General features: G+C 34.8%; 1 protein-coding gene across 1 annotated transcript; it reads right to left on the bottom strand.

The window, feature by feature from the left end:
• Positions 1 to 12,672: 12,672 nt before the first annotated feature.
• LOC18428958 (RNA-binding (RRM/RBD/RNP motifs) family protein) lies at positions 12,673 to 14,340 on the bottom strand. The gene is made up of 2 exons (XM_006838254.4): positions 14,194 to 14,340; positions 12,673 to 13,716 (listed from the first exon to the last, which is right to left on the bottom strand). Exons 1-2 carry the CDS (start codon positions 14,205 to 14,207, stop codon positions 12,948 to 12,950), a joined length of 783 nt encoding a protein of 260 aa, XP_006838317.1. The 5' UTR covers positions 14,208 to 14,340; the 3' UTR covers positions 12,673 to 12,947.
• Between the last annotated feature and the right edge of the window lie 6,838 nt (positions 14,341 to 21,178).

The raw sequence follows: 21,178 nt of genomic DNA, 5'->3' as shown, positions 1-21,178 counted from the left end.
TAAAAATTTATTAGATAGTGAATCGGAGGCCAAATGTCCAAACTTGTCCCCTACTTAAAAATTCATAAGAGAGTGAGTCTAGAGACTTAATGTCCAAATCTAACGAAAGATCTCACTTTTTCATCTTTTAATTCCTCAATCACTCCATGAGCCGTAGACATTCAATATTTAAATCCATCTCCTACTTAAATAATAAGTTAGAATACCCAATATCTAAATCCACCTACAAGTTTTTAGAAGTGGGAGATTGGTTTAAACATCGGTATCTAAACTATATCCCACTTGAAAAACCACAAATGAAAATACCCAATGTTCGAACTCGTGTCCCACTTGAAAAAAACTACCTGCAAGATAATTTACATATAAAAACAACAACGAAAAAGTGAAAAAAATTGCAATCCCCTTTATTATTTTATAATAGGATTTATCTATAAATAAATCTTCATAAAAAATAAAAAATGGGTTTAGCTCCTTTTTAACGTCAAAAATATATTTCGTTGACAGTTTATTTACGCTTTCACTTGAGTTATTTTTATTTCTTTTTCTTGATAAGTCAGTGAGGAGAGGGCCCCTCACTTGGGGGCAAAGCCCATCACATTTGAAAGCCTACATTGATTCCTCTGTTTGTTTTTTATCAACGTGTCATAAAAAGGTTCTTGGAATACTGGTTATGAATCAATACAACTTTTTAACTTTTTAGAAAGCACAAGAAAAAGTCATTTGAGGTGGGGGGCATGTTCACAGAGACAAGGAGAGAGAAACGTGGAACAATTGAACATCGCTCTCGAGGGCCTGTACAGTGAGAAAGGAGGGCTCTCTCTCTCTCTAAACATCACCCATGAGGGCCTATAGAGAGAGAAAAGAGGGCTCTCTCTCTCTCTAAACATCACCCATGAGGACCTAAAGAGAGGGAAAGGAGGGCTCTCTCTCTCTCTTATGAGGGCCTATAGAGAGAACTAGGAGGGCTCTCTCTCTCATAAACATCTTTTTTTTTTGTGAAAACGGCAAGACAATGGCACGGTGGATTTTGCGTACATGTTTGGCGGGTTTGTAAAAATGCCCACATTACTTAAGTCTTAGCATGTTTATCACCATGTTTGGCAAGTAGTCTCTCTCTCTCCCCCACCCCACTTTCTCTCTCTCTATTTATTTTTTATTTTTTAATAACATTATTATTAATTTTATTGATCAAAGACGATTAGAAGAGAAATACAACAGCATAAAAAAAATCAACTCTTCAGAAATAGTCAGCCTTGGTAACCAAAAACACCATTTAGCTAAGCCATTAGCCATATCATTAGTTTCTCTATAAACATGCGCAAAAGAGATCTCTATAGAGCCAGTAATATCCGTGATTTGCAACCAGATAGATCTCAAGCTCCTAGCTAATTTTAGCTCGTTATTGCACCAATTGATGATATTAAGTGAGCCCCCCTCCACTATAAAGTATCTAAATCTTTAGACCCTACAAATGAGAAGTAAGTTCTGCCTAATTGGCTGTTGTACATCCACGTGGTCCAAAATAACAGAAAACCACATTTCCATCTAAATCTCTAAGCACCATCCTACTCTTATGGGTCCTAGATTCCCAAGTGAGCACCCATCAAAGTTTCGTTTAAAAATCCTGAGATTGGAGGAAATTATCATTTTTTATGCCTAAGTTTTGGAATGTGCTAGTCGGCTAAATTCACTATATCATTCGACACATCCACTTTTGAAAACCCCACCCTTCTTTTGAAGAATGCATCAAAAGTTCTTCTATTCCATTCCTTTCAAATCTCCCATGATATAGCCGCATGAAATACTTTTCAAATCGTCCTTCCTGTCTTGGGCAATCCATACAACTTTAAATGCTCAACAATGTCTTTATCGCCTCTTGGTAACATCAAATAAATCCCCATTTGTGGAAAGCCCACTCCCAAAAATGAAAAGCAATGGGACACAAGTGATTCCCTGTTTCCTTCTTTCTCTTACACATTAAACAAATATCAACCATGATTTTACATCTTTTTTTCAAGTTGTTGACACTGAGAGTCTTACCTTACATGGGAATCCACCATAAAGTTTAAACCTTATAGGGAATAGAATAAGTCACTTCCAAATCTTATTAAGTATAGGCTCTCTGTATCAAATATGATCATGAAACAACCCGATATGCTGATGACCAAAAATAAGGCATCGCTTTCTACCTCCCAAACTACCTCATCTTCAAGCCTATTGAAAAGATAAACAACTTCCAAATCCTTTTAACACCCTAGTAAGCTCAGAAACCTTGTTATAAATATCCAATGTTCCAAATCCACTTCGAATCACAAAGCTCAGTATATTATACCATCAGAGGTCTGTCCCCTGACCACTTGTGAAACCAAAGTGACACTTTATCCCCTTGACCAATCAACCAATGAGTGTTCCTTTCAATTGTCAGTTTACTAGAACCGATACCTTTCCATGTATATGATTCGTGGATACCACCTCTTCCCATTGCATATAATCTGTAAATTTCAGTGTAGGCCATACTTTACCTCTAGTACGTGCCTCCAAAGCTGATCAACACCTTGAAGATATCTCCACCGCCATTTAGTTAATAAGGTTTTGAGTTTCTTAATGTCCAAGACTCATTTCTTGGATGTACAAACTCTATCTCATCTTATCAAGTAGTACTTCCTTTTTTCATCAAGAGATCCCCAAATAAAATTTATCATCTGCTTAATATTTAGCAATAGAACTTGTCACAACCGTAAGAGACATTTGATAAAAAGGTAAATTCGTCACAGATGATATAATCAATGTTATTCTACCCCTTAAGGATAAGAACTTCCTCTTCCATAAGTTTAATTTCACTTAAAATCTTTGAATAATGGTCTTGGTCGTTTGGAGCCTGAAAGCAAATCCAGCTAATGTAGGTTTTTTTAAAGTTAACCTTCGAACCCAAAACCATCTCACAATACCTCAAAAAAGATGTACACATGAGAGCCCTTCAGAAGTGTAACAATTTCACTCTCCCATCCGTCATGGTCACCTTCATTAATTACTTTGAACGCAAGAGAAGAGATATCATTATGCCATCTCCTAGCACTAGCAATTATACGAAATCTATTTTTGAGCCATTTAACGCTAGATTTTTGCTTTCAATAAATTTCTTCAAGCCTTAAAGTATTAATTCAAAGAATTCATCAGCCGCAATTTTTCCATCTCCATATGTTTGAAAATATAACCCTTATCTTGCAACTCTTGAACTAAATATTGCATCCTCTAAAGCGTGCTACAATCTTGGCTTTAAGATGATATCTATTTGCCTTCAACTTGTACTCTACATCAAGTAATTTCTTGTAAAGTTGGAAACCACATCATCCATAATTAATTGTATTAGCCTAAGTTTGCCTAATCAAGTCCACTACTACTTTTTCTTCTAGCCATCCAATGTCCATTCTGAAAGGACTCAATCCACACATTTCATTATTAGTTTGCAAACAAATGCTAGCATGATCAGAGGATAACTTAGGTAGGGCACACATCAAGGGGAAAGCCATTTCTCAAAACTGGAATCGGTCCAGTTTTGTCATTATCATATTCAAAACACAATTGTTTGACCAAGTAAATTGTGTTCCACTAATGGGGAAACCCAAAAGACGATGTTGCAAAATAAACTGCATTAAACAATTTTGTAGTAGAACTGAAAGGAATATTTGACGAGGTTTCATCAAGCCAACAAATTAAATTAAAATCCTCCCCAACAAACTACTTTCAATTGAGGTCTACAATAAAAATATTAGTAATTTCATACAAAAGTTGTCTTTTTAGAAACAGAATATTTGGCCCATAAAAGTTAACAAACACCCACTTAAAACCAAAAATGAACTTCAAAAATCATGGACACATTTCTATCCCCCTTGATAACACGAACACGATTCAAAACTGTGGGATCCCAGAGAACACACAAACCACCTGAAGCCCTAACAATATCCAAACCAACAAAATTAACAGAACCCAAACTTCCCGAGCCTCCAAAATTGAAGGGCTTAGGAGTTTGCTTCTTGCAACAAAACAATATCCGACCTATACATCTTAACTAGCAGGCACCTTCTTTCTGTCTCATGCATCTCCCAAACTACAAACATTCTAGCTAATAATCTTCATTGATTTTGAAAGTGGACCCAAGCCTGGCTAACCCTCTTCACTAGTAGACATGGAACTGGAATCTTCATCAAGATTATTATCACTATCATCACTTATGATCACTACTACTCCTTTGCAAGCCCTACAACCCACCACTCTATACGAGGACTGAGTGGGCTGAAGGCAAGCTTTGGCTTTCCCCTTATTCTTACTTGCCCCAGCTTTACCTTTCCCTATTGCATCAACAACTCCTGCTTTACCTGCATCACCTTCATTGGCCTTATGAATTCTCTCTTTTATAGCCTGTATCACCTTTGCCAATGGCACATAAAAACTCGTATCTTCGAACATATCTTCGAACATGGCTTCATAAGCGTTTTGTTCATCCTCAAATTGTCGCATCTAAATCTGCATCGAGTCAGAATTTGGCCCTTCCTAAAGGTTTTCTAAAGGAATCATACCTATCCGAGAAGACAAAATTTGCTTCCTCCAAAGGTATTTCATCCAGACCTGGTGTCTCAGAAAAATCTATCACGACATCATTAAGCTTATCTGACATTCTAGAAAGAAGAAAATTAGCAAAGAAGGCCTTCCTATCAAAATAGAATAGAAGTTTTTCTATTCAGAGTGCTAGATCATCAGTATTCTCTACACTCCCTGCTACTGCCTCTTCCTGCAACTCACCTTCAAAAACACCTTCCCTTTTCACATGAAAACCTTCTTTTATATATCGTTTCCTCTTCCTGCACCTTGCGTGTAATAGCCTGCCCTGGACCTCAATCCGTCCTTTGCTACAATGCTTTTCTTGGGAAGATAACAAAGAACCAAATCAAGAACAAGATGATCGCAAGGCATACATCACTATGGGGAATCGAAGACAGACCCGAATCAGGAACAAGATGTAAAAGGTGTACATCCCTTTGCCTTAGAAGTTGGTATCCTACTGTGGGGAATCAAAGGAGATGAACAAAAGTAAAATATTTGGGGAGAAAAGGGGTATGATCAACAACATGATGGCCAAAGTACAACAATTTGTGTCAAGGATATGGCCTCTCAGTGGGGAAGTCCCCAACTCATTGATGACCTCTAAAACAATGCCCATGCCTTCTTTTGATTTTCACAATGATCATGCCATAAAATTCATTTCATTAACTTGACTTTCATAATGATAAAGCTATAAAATCACGTTGTCTCAATTTGATTTTACAATGATAGAGATACAAAAACCCATTTCTTTATTTTATTACAGTGGTTTATATTTAATTTGAGGAGCCATTTCTTATTGTCCTGGTGATCAGAACTCTTATTTGGCTTGCTACTTGACTCATAAACTTGCAAATACAACAACTTAGTTCACTTTTCAGCTAACCGTAGTGCCGAAAAGTCAATTCTATAATGAAGTAAACACTTATCAATCTAAAGTTCAACCCAAAATCACTAATAAATGAACGACAAAATATAAACCCCACCTTGAACACAGACAATGCAAAGATAAATGGTGAAACAGGCGAGACAGAAAAAATGTTGAATTCAAGTATTAAATTTAGGGAAAGTATAGAATGAGACCATTTACCTTTGGTACAAGATGAGACATTAATCTTGACCATTGGATGTGAAATTGGGTGGCTGCAATTATTCCATTGTCCAAGATCAAACTTCAAAAGAAATTTTCTTGAACTTTGTGACACATCCAAGCTATAAAACTTTACATCGGATGGTTGTAAGTAATTGTAACCACTTTGTATCAAAGATAAATGGTCTCATTGTATACAATCCCTTAAAATTTAATACTACTCATAAAAGTCTAAGGTTGACCCGAAACAAAAAATTTCTAAAAACCAACTTGAATCATAAATAGAGTGCAAAACATGAACAAGAAATTCCACAAGTTATATGGAGTTGAGGGGCAGCTGAGTTTTTAAGAGAGAAGGAGCGAGACGTGATGGCCAATGTAGGATTGGATGAGAGAAAGATTCCTATAATTCCAAATATTGAAGATGATGTAAGCTTTTTTGTTCTAGAAACATGAAACATGCTTTAATGGTTCAGATTTGAAGAGAAAGATATAGATGACAATGATTTTATATATTTATTTTGGTTTTTTTTTTTTTGAGAAAATTATAGCTTCCCCAACTTTCTAAGGATGTTTTTCCCAACACTTTTGATACCACACAATGAACAACAACACTTTTTTGTATGCAACCATCCCCTCATGTAAAAAGTTCACTCTTTTTTTTAACCAAAAGACCTTCTTTTCAGGCCACGTTTCCCACTCTCTCTAAGCAAGTCCAACACAAAATATGCTGGACTGGCACAATTTGAATATATAAGCCAGTCCAACACATATTGGGCCGGACTGGCAGAATTTCAATACAAGCCGGTCCGACACATTGTGTGTCGAGCTGACAGAATTGCAATGTCAGATGCCAGTCTAGCACATGTCGGGTGTCTTCATTAAATTGACGATACAGAGGAATAGTAAGAGGCCGGGGACAGGGAAAACTGTCGAGTCAATCAAGCTCGACGACCAGGAGAAGCAAAAAGAAGTCAAGATTTGGCCAAAAAGAAACAAGGCTTAGGATAGCATGACCGATCACCATCAAGACAGACTAAGATTTCTAAACCATTAAAGCGTGTTTCATGTTTGTACACCAATTGTTCATCCACAACAAGTATGAGAGTGTTATATCATCACTTCCACAAAGCGTTCTGATAGTATAAATCAATGCGCTAGCATGCATATGAACAGGGAGCTAATTCTGGTACGAGCTCTAAAGAAACTGTTGAATCCATGGGTGCTTGCAAAAGAGTGTTTAAATGGACGGAATGGCAATGGATGTGGAATCAATGATGCCTCTTGGGCGTGCCCAACACCTGCAACAAATATCTATCCATCTGGCACATTATGTGAATTGTTAGTCACTACTTCATAGTAGTGAAATCCGGATCACCAATCAAGCCAACTATCATGGCATGTTCAAGAATCAGATGGTCCATCAAGCCCAATGTTTGAAATCAATTCGCTTGGTTGATTCATTGGATTTATCTAATTCTCGATTTTATCTTGATCTTGGGTATAACGACGTTTTTAAGTTAACAAAATGTTTAAATCACCAAAATAAACTAGAAAAATATGGAATATGAACACTCATTATTTCATGAATTCTCTCTCTTTGGTTTCATACCATCTAAAATTTTGACGTTCACCTCTTTTCAACGTATGGTGTCCAACTTCAATTATGAGAGAGAGAGAGAGCTTATGAGAAGCCAGCAAAGCCTATACTCAAACTTCAAAATCTCTAAATACACAACATCCTGAACTCAAAATAACATCTTATCAAACAGGTTATCATATCTTACCAAACAGGTTATCAATATATGATACAACCAAGGCCCTACATTTACCCACATATAATCAAAATGTGGATGTGAGCCCTTATCATCATCATCTAAGCCTTATCCCAATTAATTGGGGTCGGCTACATTAATCAAGGTCGTCTATGTGAGCCCTAAAAAAGCCAAAAAAAAAAAGGGAACACCCCATATTGTCAAATACGGAAGTCTAAGGTTCAACTCATGCATTCGCGTGCTGGTTGTTAAAGTTGGATGATTGTTAAATTCAAGTTTTCCAAAATAACACCCATAATATCCATTCTAAAGCCATTATTTCTTGAAAATTTAATAAATGAATCCATACAAGTCGTACTGTCTGTTGTAGATTACTTTAAATTCAAGTATACATTTTTTGAGAATAATTTATTATTTTGTTTCCAAATTAGAAAAACCGGTACATATTTGCCAATATCATCATATACCAGTTCAAGACCAACGCAATCCTAAAATTGATCAACACCGGCTCGTACAGCTTCAGGCCCAGCCAATCCACTCATTGATCATAGTCTTTTGAACATTGACACAAGTCAGAAGGGTTTGGTTTAGGTCAGAATGATGGTGTCCCCATATCAGGTGGCGGCCAATACCAGCCCACCAATCAGATCTGAAATATTAACCAGCCAACCTAATCTTAAAATACAGCCTGCCAATTGGATCTATAAATCTAGGACGAGTTTTAAAATTACCTCTTAACACCCCCATCTTCAAATCCAAAGCAATCTTTAAATGAAAGATTATTTATTGGTCAAAATTTTGAGGGAAGGGTGTTTCGACAACATTAGAATGGTGTTTTGTTGAGAAGCACTTCCTTTTTAAGTATGTTTGTCCTTTTTTTTTATCACTAGGCAAAAGCAAAACCCAAAGGCAGGTCTAATACTGCCTCAGAAAGGGCATGGAAGATCGATTATGGTGAACCTTGTGATCTAGCTCAAAAAAGGTTCAAAACCTATTATTCAACTTCTCTCATGAGAATATCAAATTTAACAATAAAGGGCACTCCTGATGTAATGGCATATGATATAGCCAACAATAAATTCACTTCACAAATATGATATAAGTTGCTATATATCTCTTGCTTAAAACAGTATTTATCTCCATCTCACACTTCGACAAAGAAACCCAAATGCTCTCACAGTCTCCTATCCAAACAAATAAAACAAGGTCCCTTCTAAGTAACATAAAGTATCTTCTTATAGGTAATTCGTCACACAAAATATCTAGGAAAATTTATACAAGTCCAACCATTTTCCGTTGGGGTCATCACCAAATGATCACCAGTGATGGAAAGCAGGACATTATTCCAGTCATAAACAAATAGACTATAGTTTTCACCTAATGCCCATGCAACAGTCGAAATTGGAAAAAAAACAATGGTACTAAAGATATGGTGAGAAGAATGCATTTGTTTCAAGGAGGGTTGGAGCATAGTTGAGTTAGTTTAGGGTTACTAGGTCACAGAGGGGAACAAGTTCAATAAGTTGGGAGCAGTGGGGGGAGTTTGGAAAGGGAGACTGGTTTAGGAGTGAGAGACTTGTAGAATTTACAAAGCGTAGCACAGCAACTACAGGCTCATTTCTTGATACTTGTTACCGAGTCTAAATTCCTAGAACTATGCCTCAACATAACCAAGAGTTCTAATGATCAAATTGACTGGATAGGAAAAAGGTCCGTTGGGAGGACCATCTCCAAAGGTCGGGGCTTCCATGTTTGTTTCACGCATGGGATTACCACCTTTTTTTTTACCATTTGCTTTGGCGCTTCCTTCACCACTTCGTTGTCTTCTAAGTGAGGTAAGGCTTTGGTGACTGATTTTATAGGCCACCAATTCATTGTTCTTGTTACCAAAAAGGTTGATTGTTTCTGGTGTATGTGTCCCTTACAATAATTTGTGTATTAGAAAGGGAGGAAGTTCAAGAGACCTAATTGAGCATTCATGGGGAATTACAGCAAGTTTGAGATGTCTTCTCAAGTGACCAAGCTCAAAAGATGTTATGCAATATAGAGAATAATATCTAGAATGCGACTAAGTTGCAATCTATATATTGCAAGTATGTCGCATGACAGTAGATTGTAGTAATACCACAAGATTCAAATAAACTTGTATTAGATAGTATACCCTCCTTGAATCCATTATCAGTGGGAGCTCTTTCAAGAACCTATGCATCAAGGATGAGTGACACATTCAATGAGTCTATTCTAGTAAAAAATGGAAGGATTTTCAAGAGTTAACTGCGATTTTGAAGAGTTAACTGGGTGGTAGATTCCTACATAACTCCGCCTTGGCCGTCTCCAAGCTAGTCATGCCAGTCCCAAGGCCGGATAAAAGGAGGAGGGTTGTGTCAGGTAGGGCAGCCAACATAAAACTTGGCCAAATCTTGTCATGAATCATGAATCATGAACCTATGAACAAAACGGCGAAACACGATTCATGTAGCCAACCCCGAATAGTTGGGATAAGGCTTAGATGATAATGATGATGAAATACATGGTAGGTTCCAATATAGTTCAATATAACATGTTTCTGTTTAGAACCTTAATTGTGGGGAACCATCTCATTTCATGTTATCAAATGTGATAATAAACATACATCTGACTCTTGTCAGCTTGTAGATATCATAGGAGAGATCATCAACGATCAACATCACTGCCAGAAAAGAGTCCACTGTTTTGTCTCTTAACTTTTCATCATGATGCTTAAAGCCGCTACGGGAGGAGTGAGCATAATGCCTTCTCCTTAGGGACAGAGTCACCAAATTGCCTCTGTCTATGTCTAGTCTCTGTCCATCTGACCAGTGGAGCACACAGATTTAAGCTTCTCGAATGAAAAGTAAATCATTTGAAGAAAGAAGTAACATTCCCTAGACATTACAATCTTCAAATTCCACATAATTCCAAGAAAGGGAAGCATATCGCCATGTACACTCAAAGCCAAAGTTTCTTTCTCTGCCAAGGAGCTGGAGGGAAATTCTTAATCTCAGAGTATTTCATTTTACTCTACCAGTGTGTATGTTCGTGTGTGTGTGTGTGTTTCTTAAGAACTCTTAAAGTATTACATTTAGTTATCTCTCATCTGTCTATAGTATATTGGAGAAAGTACACAATAAATTTTTCCTTAAACTGAATTCAATATGTTGGATTGCAAGAATCAACTAACTTCTAAAGTCTGAGTTGAAAATAACAAATTTAGTTACAAGGATATAGACATTTAGCATGTGTAGCAAAAATAGGAATGCTATTTTTCCTTGAACTACATTTAATAACTTGGATAGCAAGAATGTACAAACTCCAAAAATTTGAGTTGATGTTCACAAACATATGTTAGATATTTTGCCAAAATCGTTATTAGTTTATCTGGTCAATACTGCTTTTGTCGCAAAGAAAGTCTTGTCAACATAAGCAGAACCCAATCATGCACTGTTTGGAGGATATTACAACCAATGTTTAGACCTCAAAAGCATAAAATTTTAAGGGATTCTCTTCACAAGTCCTAGAAGCCTCTCATATAATATGAGAGTTTGCATCGTTTGCACATAATCTCATCTTCTATAATTGTAAGAAGTAAGACAACATTGCATGGTCATGTGCAGTTTCTAAGCAATGAACATATGCATAACACTAACAGAGCTCCAAATCTTATATGGCAGCAATTTCTAGTTTCTACTGAAAAATTTTAGCGTATGTAACAAAGACATATATCGGAACCTTTCGATGTCTCTAACACCAAGATGTGTCCGAAGCACATGCAGGCACATCAAACACACTAGTTGGAGCTTCAGAGAAATGTAATTAGGATCGTCATGACTCATGAATTTGTTTGTTTCAGAGAAGTTAGGATCACTTGTTGGATATCAGTACATGCATCCAAATTATGCCCATGCAACTTCACAACACCTTTCTTGTAAGGAGTGTATCCTTTGGAAGGTTTGTTTACCTGCTATTGAATGGCGACCCTCGAAAGAGAGGAATAACAGATATCAAAAATCAAATAATCTCAAACAATTGAAACTCTAGCTTGTGAAGAGTATATAACTAGATTCAGGACTAAACCATAAGAGAAAAAAGCGCCACAGTTAAGGAAAAGTTTTGTGGCAGTCAGACAATACATCTAATAAAGAACTCCCAAACCATCGCGTAAATGGAAGATAGAATGATGCAATGTTTCAAAAATTGATTCCTCCTCCAGTCCTCTTAGACCCCAAAGTTTTACTCTGAAACTCCATAGGAACCAGCTCCCTCAGCACATAGGATATTATAAATTACTACGGACTGGTTAAGAAAGTCTTTTATCATCTACCAGGATTTGTCAACCATCTTATTAGAAACATCCAATCTTTTGATTGGCCATGAAAAATCCATTGGTTACTCTCAGGGAAAAAAGACAAATACGGTGGGTTTTGCAGAAATCCAATGAAGGCAGGCTGGCACATTTAGAACAAATTGTCCACCTGTTCAAGAGGACTGCAATCTCTTAACATTATGTTAAGGCAGAAATCGAGAACCCAATGGATGTGAGTAGCCTTAGTGGAAGAGGGCTATGGGCCTCTACCCTGTCCATTGAGGACTCTCTTTGCACTATTTGATGTTATCATTGTTAACCTTTATAAATTTACCCTTGCCCACTTTCAAAATTTGCATTTCTTTATATTAGTTTTCCAAAGAGAATAATTACTGCATCTTTGTTTGTCTACACCCTCCTGTGCAATGAAAAGTACACACTTTCTTATGAATAAAAGACATGCTTGAACTTGATTAATCGATAGAAAAAATCTTACATTTAACTAAAAGATTCTAAACAATATGAACTATTAGAACATAACCATCAATTAAAAAGTCATAACTACCTTGTGTTTACAGACGTGACTACTTATCCGTGGATCTCAAATACAATCAAGCCAGTTGCAACAAGAAAAAGTAAGACGAGAGAGAAATGTCTGCTCATTCGGTAAAGTAAGCCCAGAGAATTCCCACATTAAATTATACATAAGATAAACAGCATGCCAAGTGTAAGATAGCATCTCAGAAATTGAAAGGAACCAGAAGACAAAGAATAGAATAGATTCAATTACCGAAAAAGCCTCGCATTCAATTCATAAAAAGTTAAACACATGTGACATTCCACTCAGAAGACATTCAATATAAGATATAGAAAAACGCACCCAAACAAGCCCACAAGGTTATATGTAGTATGTTAATTTCACATCAAACCTTTCTAGTCCACGTACATGAAGATCATAACCCAAAAAACAAGTAAAACCTCAAAAATTAGAACATATCCGATAACACCACTTCAAAATTTGCAAGTAAATTAGAAGAACAGAAACCTAAAACATACAATCAAGATTCTGTCCATATAAACCGTACTCTGATTCTAATCCAGTATTAAAAAGCTTCCCCCCCCCACAGAGTTACACTTACACATCTATGCCCATCTAAAAGAATCATCTGTTCCTCGATGCCGCCTCCTCAGCCTCTTCAGGTGTTGAAGCAAAGAGCTCAATGTATCGGCTACCAAGTGTCATTCGATCTTTGACCATCGCAGCTTTAGAATCCTCGGGGCTTGCAAACTCCACAAAAGCCTCACCAGTTGCCCTCCCCTCTGAATTAATCATCAAAGTGATATTATCTTCCGAGATATCAAACTCTTTAAAAAATTCTATGATGTCTTCTTTTGTGGCAGAAAATGGCAATCCCCTAAGCTTCAAAACCCCAGTGTGCTCCACTAAATCTTTTCCCTCATCATATGACCTAGCCCTAGGTGCACTTCGATGAGGAGGAGATGGGGGCCCATTTTTCGAGTCTGCAACTTCATTGGCCACTGCATTATAGTATTCCTGCCTCTTGCTTCGAAATACCTCAATATATCGACGCCCCATATTTAGCCTATTCCTTTGGAGAGCCCAATCAACCTGGACTGGAAGACCCAGAACCACAAAAGCCTCACCAGAGAACCTCCCCTTCTTGTGAACAAAGAGAATATCGATTATGTTGAAGCCATGGAGGAACTCCTCCACATCGGTCTCAGAGCAATTGAAGGGGAGGCCTCGGAGCCTTATAACAGGAAAAGGGCGAGGTTGCCCTATATAAGCAGGGGGATAAGGATTGGTATACATGAGACTTGTACCTGCTGAACTGTAGTAAGGATTTGTGTCGATGATCCTCTGGCGTTTAGACCCCATTTCGTGCCCTTCTCCACCCTCCATGAATTTCCTTCAACCCCCAAAAAAGGGAACAAAAAAAACCCAGAAACCAAAAAGATGGAAAACCCACCCGTTAATAATGGAGGACTACCCACCCAACAAAATCAACAAACATTTAAGAAATTCATAGTTAAGGGTTCTTCCCATTCCTTTCATTAGTTGGCTTTTCCCAATATCATGGTAATGTTTCAAAAGCAAGAATGAACGGAAGTGATAGAAATTGGATTTTTCTAGATCAAAACGCGAAGAAAGTTTGAAATACGAAAAGACTAATAAAAGGCTCAGAATCCATGGAAAATCCATTAATCCCACCGAAACAAAAAACATCACAAGATTAAGAGAAGTACCCTTAAATTAATAATTTCAGAGCTAAAAAATGGGGACTTATTCAATGTTAGTGAAGTCAAGAACCCTAAAAACGAACAGTAAAAAGTAAGAAAACCCCAAGGAAAAGCCCCCGGAGAAGAAGAAGAAACCCTAATCTTACCCTCTGGAGTACATTTTGAATAAGCCCGAATCCCCCTCTTCCTTTTCCCTATTCCTGAAAAAAGCAGTCAAGAAAACACAATTTGTGCCCTAATCAAGAAAAGAAGCAACCGGCTACACACAAGCGAATGAAGGATCAGATCGGTTATGGCCGCGTTCTAGGGCTTTTTAGGGTTTTAGTCCCTGGCAAAGCGGAAGATAGAGGAAATTACAAAATGAGTCCCTACCAACTATTAATATGACAAAGATACCCGTACAAATTAAAGGGTATGTGGACAATTTTAACCCATACATTACAACATAAAGTTGCATTTGTAGAAGGGTGAAGTTTCCATAGGGCTAGGCTTTATAAGAACAAAATAAAGCCTCACCTCAAACCCTCTTATGAAAGCACTTTGGGCATAAAAAAAGCTTCATGTCAACTCTAAAATCATTTTTTAACACCGACAATAAATTTTGAAACTTAAACAAAAATACAGATATGGAAGATATGTTAACACTTATTTTTAGGGAGGAATAGATGGCCTAGATGATTTGTTGCAATATGTACTATTTTGAGAGCTTAAAATCTTAAATTCTCTATGCTTGAATTGTAATTTTTTATGAGTTATGAGGTGAAAAAATATATATTTTGAGTCTATAAAATAGTACATCTTGCAATACATTATCTAGACCATCCATTCTTAAGATTTTCATATGTTTATAGATCTACTTGATTTTAACCATTTTTTAAGTTTAAAATTTTGTAATTAGATATGAAAAATGGATTTTCAGATAATCCTAATAATTTTTTATAGCAAAATTACATGTTATGATAAAATTTGGAGGTGCGCTTTAATTGGATTGTTTAAGGTCGCAATCTTATAGAAACCACACCCTATTTTAAAACACATGTTATATATTGATATTATTTTACTATGAAATTATATACTATGTGACTATTTTTCTTTGTTGCAAGGATGTCACAATCACCTCCAATCATATCAAATTGGATGGCTTAAAGGTCACGAAGTTAAAAAAGAAAAAAAATTGAATAGGAGCAAATGACACTACTATAACTGCTCGATTTGAAATCTGACATGCAATATTGATTGTGACCTCTTTAATCAAAAAATAAAAAAAAGCTTTCTATATGACCCTATCCACATATATAGTATATGTGGCACCTATAGTCTTAGCCATCAGATAGACTATTCGTCTATTACCAAGGTTCCGAAGGCATATATCGCATTTGCCTCAGTTGCCCAGTAAATGGAAGATTTGACTATGCCGGTCCTCTAATAAGTGGCTAAGATGGCTTGAGTCACAATGTCATAAATTGGCTTTTAACCGTCAGTTCTTGATCGAACGGCTCATACTTTTTTATTTTTTATTTTTATTTTATAAATAATTTAAAGAAAAATTTGGGGCATGCATATATCTGATAGAGGAGCACATGATAAAAAATAATAATAAAATATTTTTGTTGATGGATAATTACCAAAATACCCTTAAAAATTGTAAGGGTATTTTGATCATTTATTTTTATAGAAAGTATTTATTTTTTATTTTTCTCGGGTTCACCTTAATTTTATGGTGGGATGCCCAAAATTTCATCCAAACATATTTTATAGAAAAATAAATAAATAATAAAACAGTGTTTGACGTGACATTGGGGTCTGAACAATCATAGCCGTTCGATTCAGATCAAACGGCTAAGAAGTGAGGTCACATATAACTTATATGTTGTTGGGGCCACATAAAAACACTTCCCAAAAATAAATGGTCTCTTCATATATTTCTATAAGAAATATTTGGTGGCAAGTTATAATCACCTTCCATTTAATTAATGAATGCCTTTAATATATAAATTTTTAAATGTTATAATTTGGGTTGAACATAAATTTTCAAGTTATTGTAAGATTTCGGACACTAAAACTACATATTTCAACAAAATTTAGAGATGCACCTTACTTGTACAGTATAAGGAGGGCACCTTAAACAAACCTCACCCATTATTCAAAGAGTGTCAAGGAAGCAAAGATCTGAATAGAGATAGGAAAAGTGGGTTTTCTCACAATGGCTTGTACGGTATGAGAAAAAGCGATACACTTTTGGTGTCTCTCACAAGAATGTTCACATTTATATGGAAATATTTATGAGGTCATATTTGGATTTACATTTGGGAAAAGTTTATATAGAACTGAGGCTTTAAACAATCAAATTTGAACCTACTTCAAAAAGTTCACTAGAAGAGGTTGTTTTGATGCCCAAATATCTTCAAATTGATCATCTCGACATCAAGATGTATGGAGATGAGACAAAAATGGATTTCAAGTTTTGGAAATAGTGTATTTTGTAACACATTTTAGACCGTCAATTTTTAAGATTTTCAAGTTTTCATAGATCTGTCGATATCCATTATTTTTGAAGCTTTGAACTTTATAAATAAATATAAAAATATATTTCAAGGCTATCACAAAGATTTCCAGCAATGAAACCACATTTCTCGATACTATTTGAAGGTAGGCTCTAATATGATTGTTTAGAGCCTAGGCTCTATACAAACTGCACCATTTAGATTTCAGGAGGAGGGTAAGAGCAGAAGACAACCTAGGGCTGGTTGGCCGACCCCGTCATGTAAAGCCGGGCCTCAACCAATAATTATGGCATGTGAGTTGATCACGAGCATGATTCGAACAGCTATGACTGCAGGCATGCGAGGCTTGTCACAAGCTGAAGTGGGCGCAGCTTGGTGGCCTGGGCACTTGAGGCTTGGACGAGGATTTCATGGCCCAGCTGCGCCCCCACTTCAGCTCAATTGGTTTTCATGAGTTTTAAGAAGTATGTAAAAAGTTTTAGAAAACAAGATAATCTAAGGGGAAAAGTTTATATAGAGCTGAAACTCTAAACGATCAAATTAGATCCTATCTCAAAAATTTCACTAGAAGAGGTTGTTTTGATGTCCAAATATCCTCAAATTGATCATCTCGACATTAAGATGCATGTATACTACAAAAGAATGGATTTCAAGCTTTGAAAATGATGTATTTTGTAACGCATTTATGTGCCGTCCATTTTCAAATTTTCATAGATAAAGATGAAAATATATTCTAAGACTATCACAATGATTTCCAGTATTGAAACCTATCACAATGATTTATAATATTGAAACCACATATCTCGACACTATTTGAATGTAGGCTCAAATTTGATTGTTTAGAGCCTAGGCTTTATACAAACCGCACCCATATCTGAAAGGTGAAAATTAAGGGATTGTGTACAATGAGACCATTTACATTTGATATAAGGTGGTCACAATTCCATAAAAAAAATAAAATATAAAGTGGTCAAAATTCCTTACAACCATTTGATGCGAAGTTTGAGCTTGGTCATTGAAATAATTGCGGCCACCAATTTCACATCCAATAATCAAGATTATTGTGACTATCTTATACCAAAGATAAATGACCTCATTCTACATTTCCTCAAAAAAATTAAATAGCATGCATGTAAACCAATAAAGCCCAATTGCTGGTTCTAAACTATCTTCCTTTCATGATAGTCGGTAGATACATTGATTAGTTCATATATAAACATTCAATAAACTAAGCCAATCCCGTTACGGCCCATTTGGTTTCCTGGAAATGGGTTTCAGGGAGACTTATTTATATGGAAACGATCCGTAAATCCTTCGGGGAAAAGAGTCCCATTTCTGCATAGAAATTGATTTCTACATTTGATGTATTTCTTTTTTTTTTATTTATGAAAATGTCAATTCCACCAAAAATAGGTAGAATTAATATTTTTGGAAGATCGATAGAGAGCCACGGCTCAGAAAACTTCTAGTAGGCTATATTTTATAAAGTGGGTTGAGTTCTGCCGAAAGTAAAGACCTCAAACTATATGGTTATAATAAATATAATAATCAATATGTTAAAGGGTTATGTTAGGGTGTTCATACTATAGACTATTTTATAATTATGCTCAACAAGTTTTGAACATTTACATACTCTTGTTTTGTATATTGAGTATTGTTTTTTGTAAATGTATTCTTTTTATCATTAAGAGAGGTGTGTTATCATCATCATGGGGTATGACATCACCTACACTAGTAGGATTTAATGAATTTAAAAATTAAAACATTTACAGATTTTTTTTTTTTAACGTTTTTCTAAATGTTTTTAACAATTTTAAAATGTTCAAAAAATTGTGCAACGTTTCCTACAAAAATAGGTAAAAATAAATTATCTTTTCTTCTATTTTTTATTACAAAATTATTTCTATTTTTCATTACCAAATTATTTCTATTTTTCATTATTACATTATTTAAAAATTATATGAAACTAATTTTTAAAATTTTAAATGCAAAGAATCAATCCCAGTTTTTACTTAAAAAATTAAAGCTTTATTTTAAAAAATCTTTGTTTTTAGTTTCCCAAGAACTATCATCGTACATTCTATTTATAGTTAAAATTTTTAATTCTATTAAAAAATTATTTGTTAACTTTCATGATTCTTAAAACTATACATGATTTTAAATATTTTATTAAAAAATTATAGTTGTTCCAAATTAGCATAGCAATTTTTAATGGAAAAAGTTTATATAGAGCTGAGGATTTAAATAATCAAATTGAAGCCTACTACAAAAATTTCACTAGAAGAAGTTGTTTTGATACCCAAATATTCTCAAATCGATCTTCTCCACATCAAGATATATGGAAATGAGAAAAAAATGGATTTTTAGTTTTGAAAATAGTGTATTTTGTAACGCATTTTTGGACCGTCAATTTTTAAGATTTTCAAGTTTTCATAGATATGTCGATCTACACTATTTTTGAAGCTTGAAACTTTATATATAAAGATGAAAATATATTTTAAGGTTATCACAAAGATTCCCAATGTTGAAACCACATTTCTCGATAATATTTGAAGGTAGGATCTAATTTGATTGTTTAGAGTCTAGGCTCTATACAAACCGCACCCATTTTTAATATATAAATTTTGTATTCCCATAAATGGCTAATTCTCCACCCACCCCCTCCCCCTCTCTTCCCACCATTTTTTTATATTTTCTCAACGGTTGTCCCGAGTAAAATATGTTGTACCTACTATAAAAACAAAACATGAGGTTTAGACATCGTACATTTGCAAACGTTGAATTTATTATGCTTCAAACTTTCATTAATGACATATTCCTTTATAAGAGTTTTTGAAATGTAAATTGAGGTCATTTTAAACAAATTTTTATATTTATTTTTTATTTATGATCATTTCTTTAACTTTTTTATAACGAATTTCTAAATGCTCACAACTCTGATATTTTGATATAATTCTTTGGGATATTGAAATAATGATGTTTTAACTTCCATTTAATATTAGATAAGTATTTACTTACTCATATTGAAATTATATCATTAATTTCTTTTATTCTTTGATTTATTTTTATTGTTAATCTATATCTGCTTACATTTTATATTAAAATGTATTGTTGATTTATTTTTCTCTCTGAAGTGTTTTTATCATTCTTCTATGTCTCATTATATTTATACGTGCAATGCACAAACTATTAAATCCTCAGTCACAACATATCCAACGTAATGCGCCTAACAGGGAAAAAAATAACAAATATAATGGCCAATTTTTCTCGCAACCCATTATGACGGCTGTTACACCATTACTTCATGCTTGCTGATTTTCTAAGATAGGAAATTGTTTATATAAGTGCGAGGGTTTAAACAATCAAATGAAGGCACACCTCAAAAATTCTCAAATTGATCATATCGACCTTGATCCATAAACATGAGAAAAAAATGGATTTCAAGTTTTCGAAATATTGCATCTTGTAATGTATTAATGGCCCGTCAATTTTCAAGATTTTCAAGTTTTCATAAATCTGCTCAAACTATAATATTTTTGAAGCTTTAAATTTTATAATTAGAGAAGGAAATATATTTTAAGCCCATCACAAAGATTTTCAATATTGAAACCACATTTCTCGACAGTATTTGAAGGTGCTGATTGTTTAGAACCTCATTTTTATACAAACCGCACCCTATTTTTATTTAATTTCACAAATCCCATCATAAGAACATGATCTTGAGTTGGAAAGTTGAAAAGGATAAAATGTTGAATAGTTGTTTAAGTTGGGTGTGCTTTGCTAAATTAAATAAAAATATTCGATAATTCTTCTTTAAGGTGTATTTTGATAAATTTCCCAACAACTGTTACAACTCTCCTGGTTCCTTCAAACCATATCTTCTACTCGTCCAGAGCAAGATGCAAGAAAGAAACACTCACAGGGCGTACAATGATTCAAAAAAAGCCATAGTTGGCATTGAATTGGAGAAGGGGTGTGGTTTGTATAAGGTCGCAACCTTAAACAATTATATTAAGACGTACTTCTAAATTTTAAAAATAAATATAATTTTGTTGTAAAAAATTCTTAGGATGGCTTGATAATCCATTGGACACGGTTTCTATGCAGCCAGCCCGCATATTGTAGAAATGTGGGCTTGACAATAAATATATTTTTTAAACATAATTTGGTCCCAATGTTTAAAGAATATATAATCTTTAACATGGAGATCATGAATATGAAAAAAAAAAAAACTATAAATAATAATTACATTAAGAAAACATTTGGACCATTAGTTACCCTTGTTTTTAGATGGACCACCTATTTGCATTCATCTTTAAGATGGATGCTTTATACCTCTGGACAACATATTGTACTAATGCGGTCCAGCCGGCATGAAACAATTTTCCTATCCATTTTCGTCTCTAATTATAAAGTCTTAAACTCCAAAAATGGTTCAAATCAAGTAGATCTATAAACAATTGAAAATCTTGAAAATGGACAGTCTAAATATGTTGCAAGATGCACTATTTTAGGATTAAAAATCTTTTTTTTCTTTTTATATTCATACATCTCAATGTTGAGATGATCAATTAGAGGGTTTTCCAACATCAAATCAATCTTTTATAATGGATTTTTTATGTGTATG

Source organism: Amborella trichopoda, chromosome 3, assembly GCF_054954075.1.
Source record: "Amborella trichopoda isolate Santa Cruz 75 chromosome 3, AtrichopodaSantaCruz75HAP2 v2.0, whole genome shotgun sequence".
In the NCBI taxonomy this organism is placed as follows: domain Eukaryota; kingdom Viridiplantae; phylum Streptophyta; class Magnoliopsida; order Amborellales; family Amborellaceae; genus Amborella; species Amborella trichopoda.
This window is presented reverse-complemented; position numbering and strand designations above follow the sequence as displayed.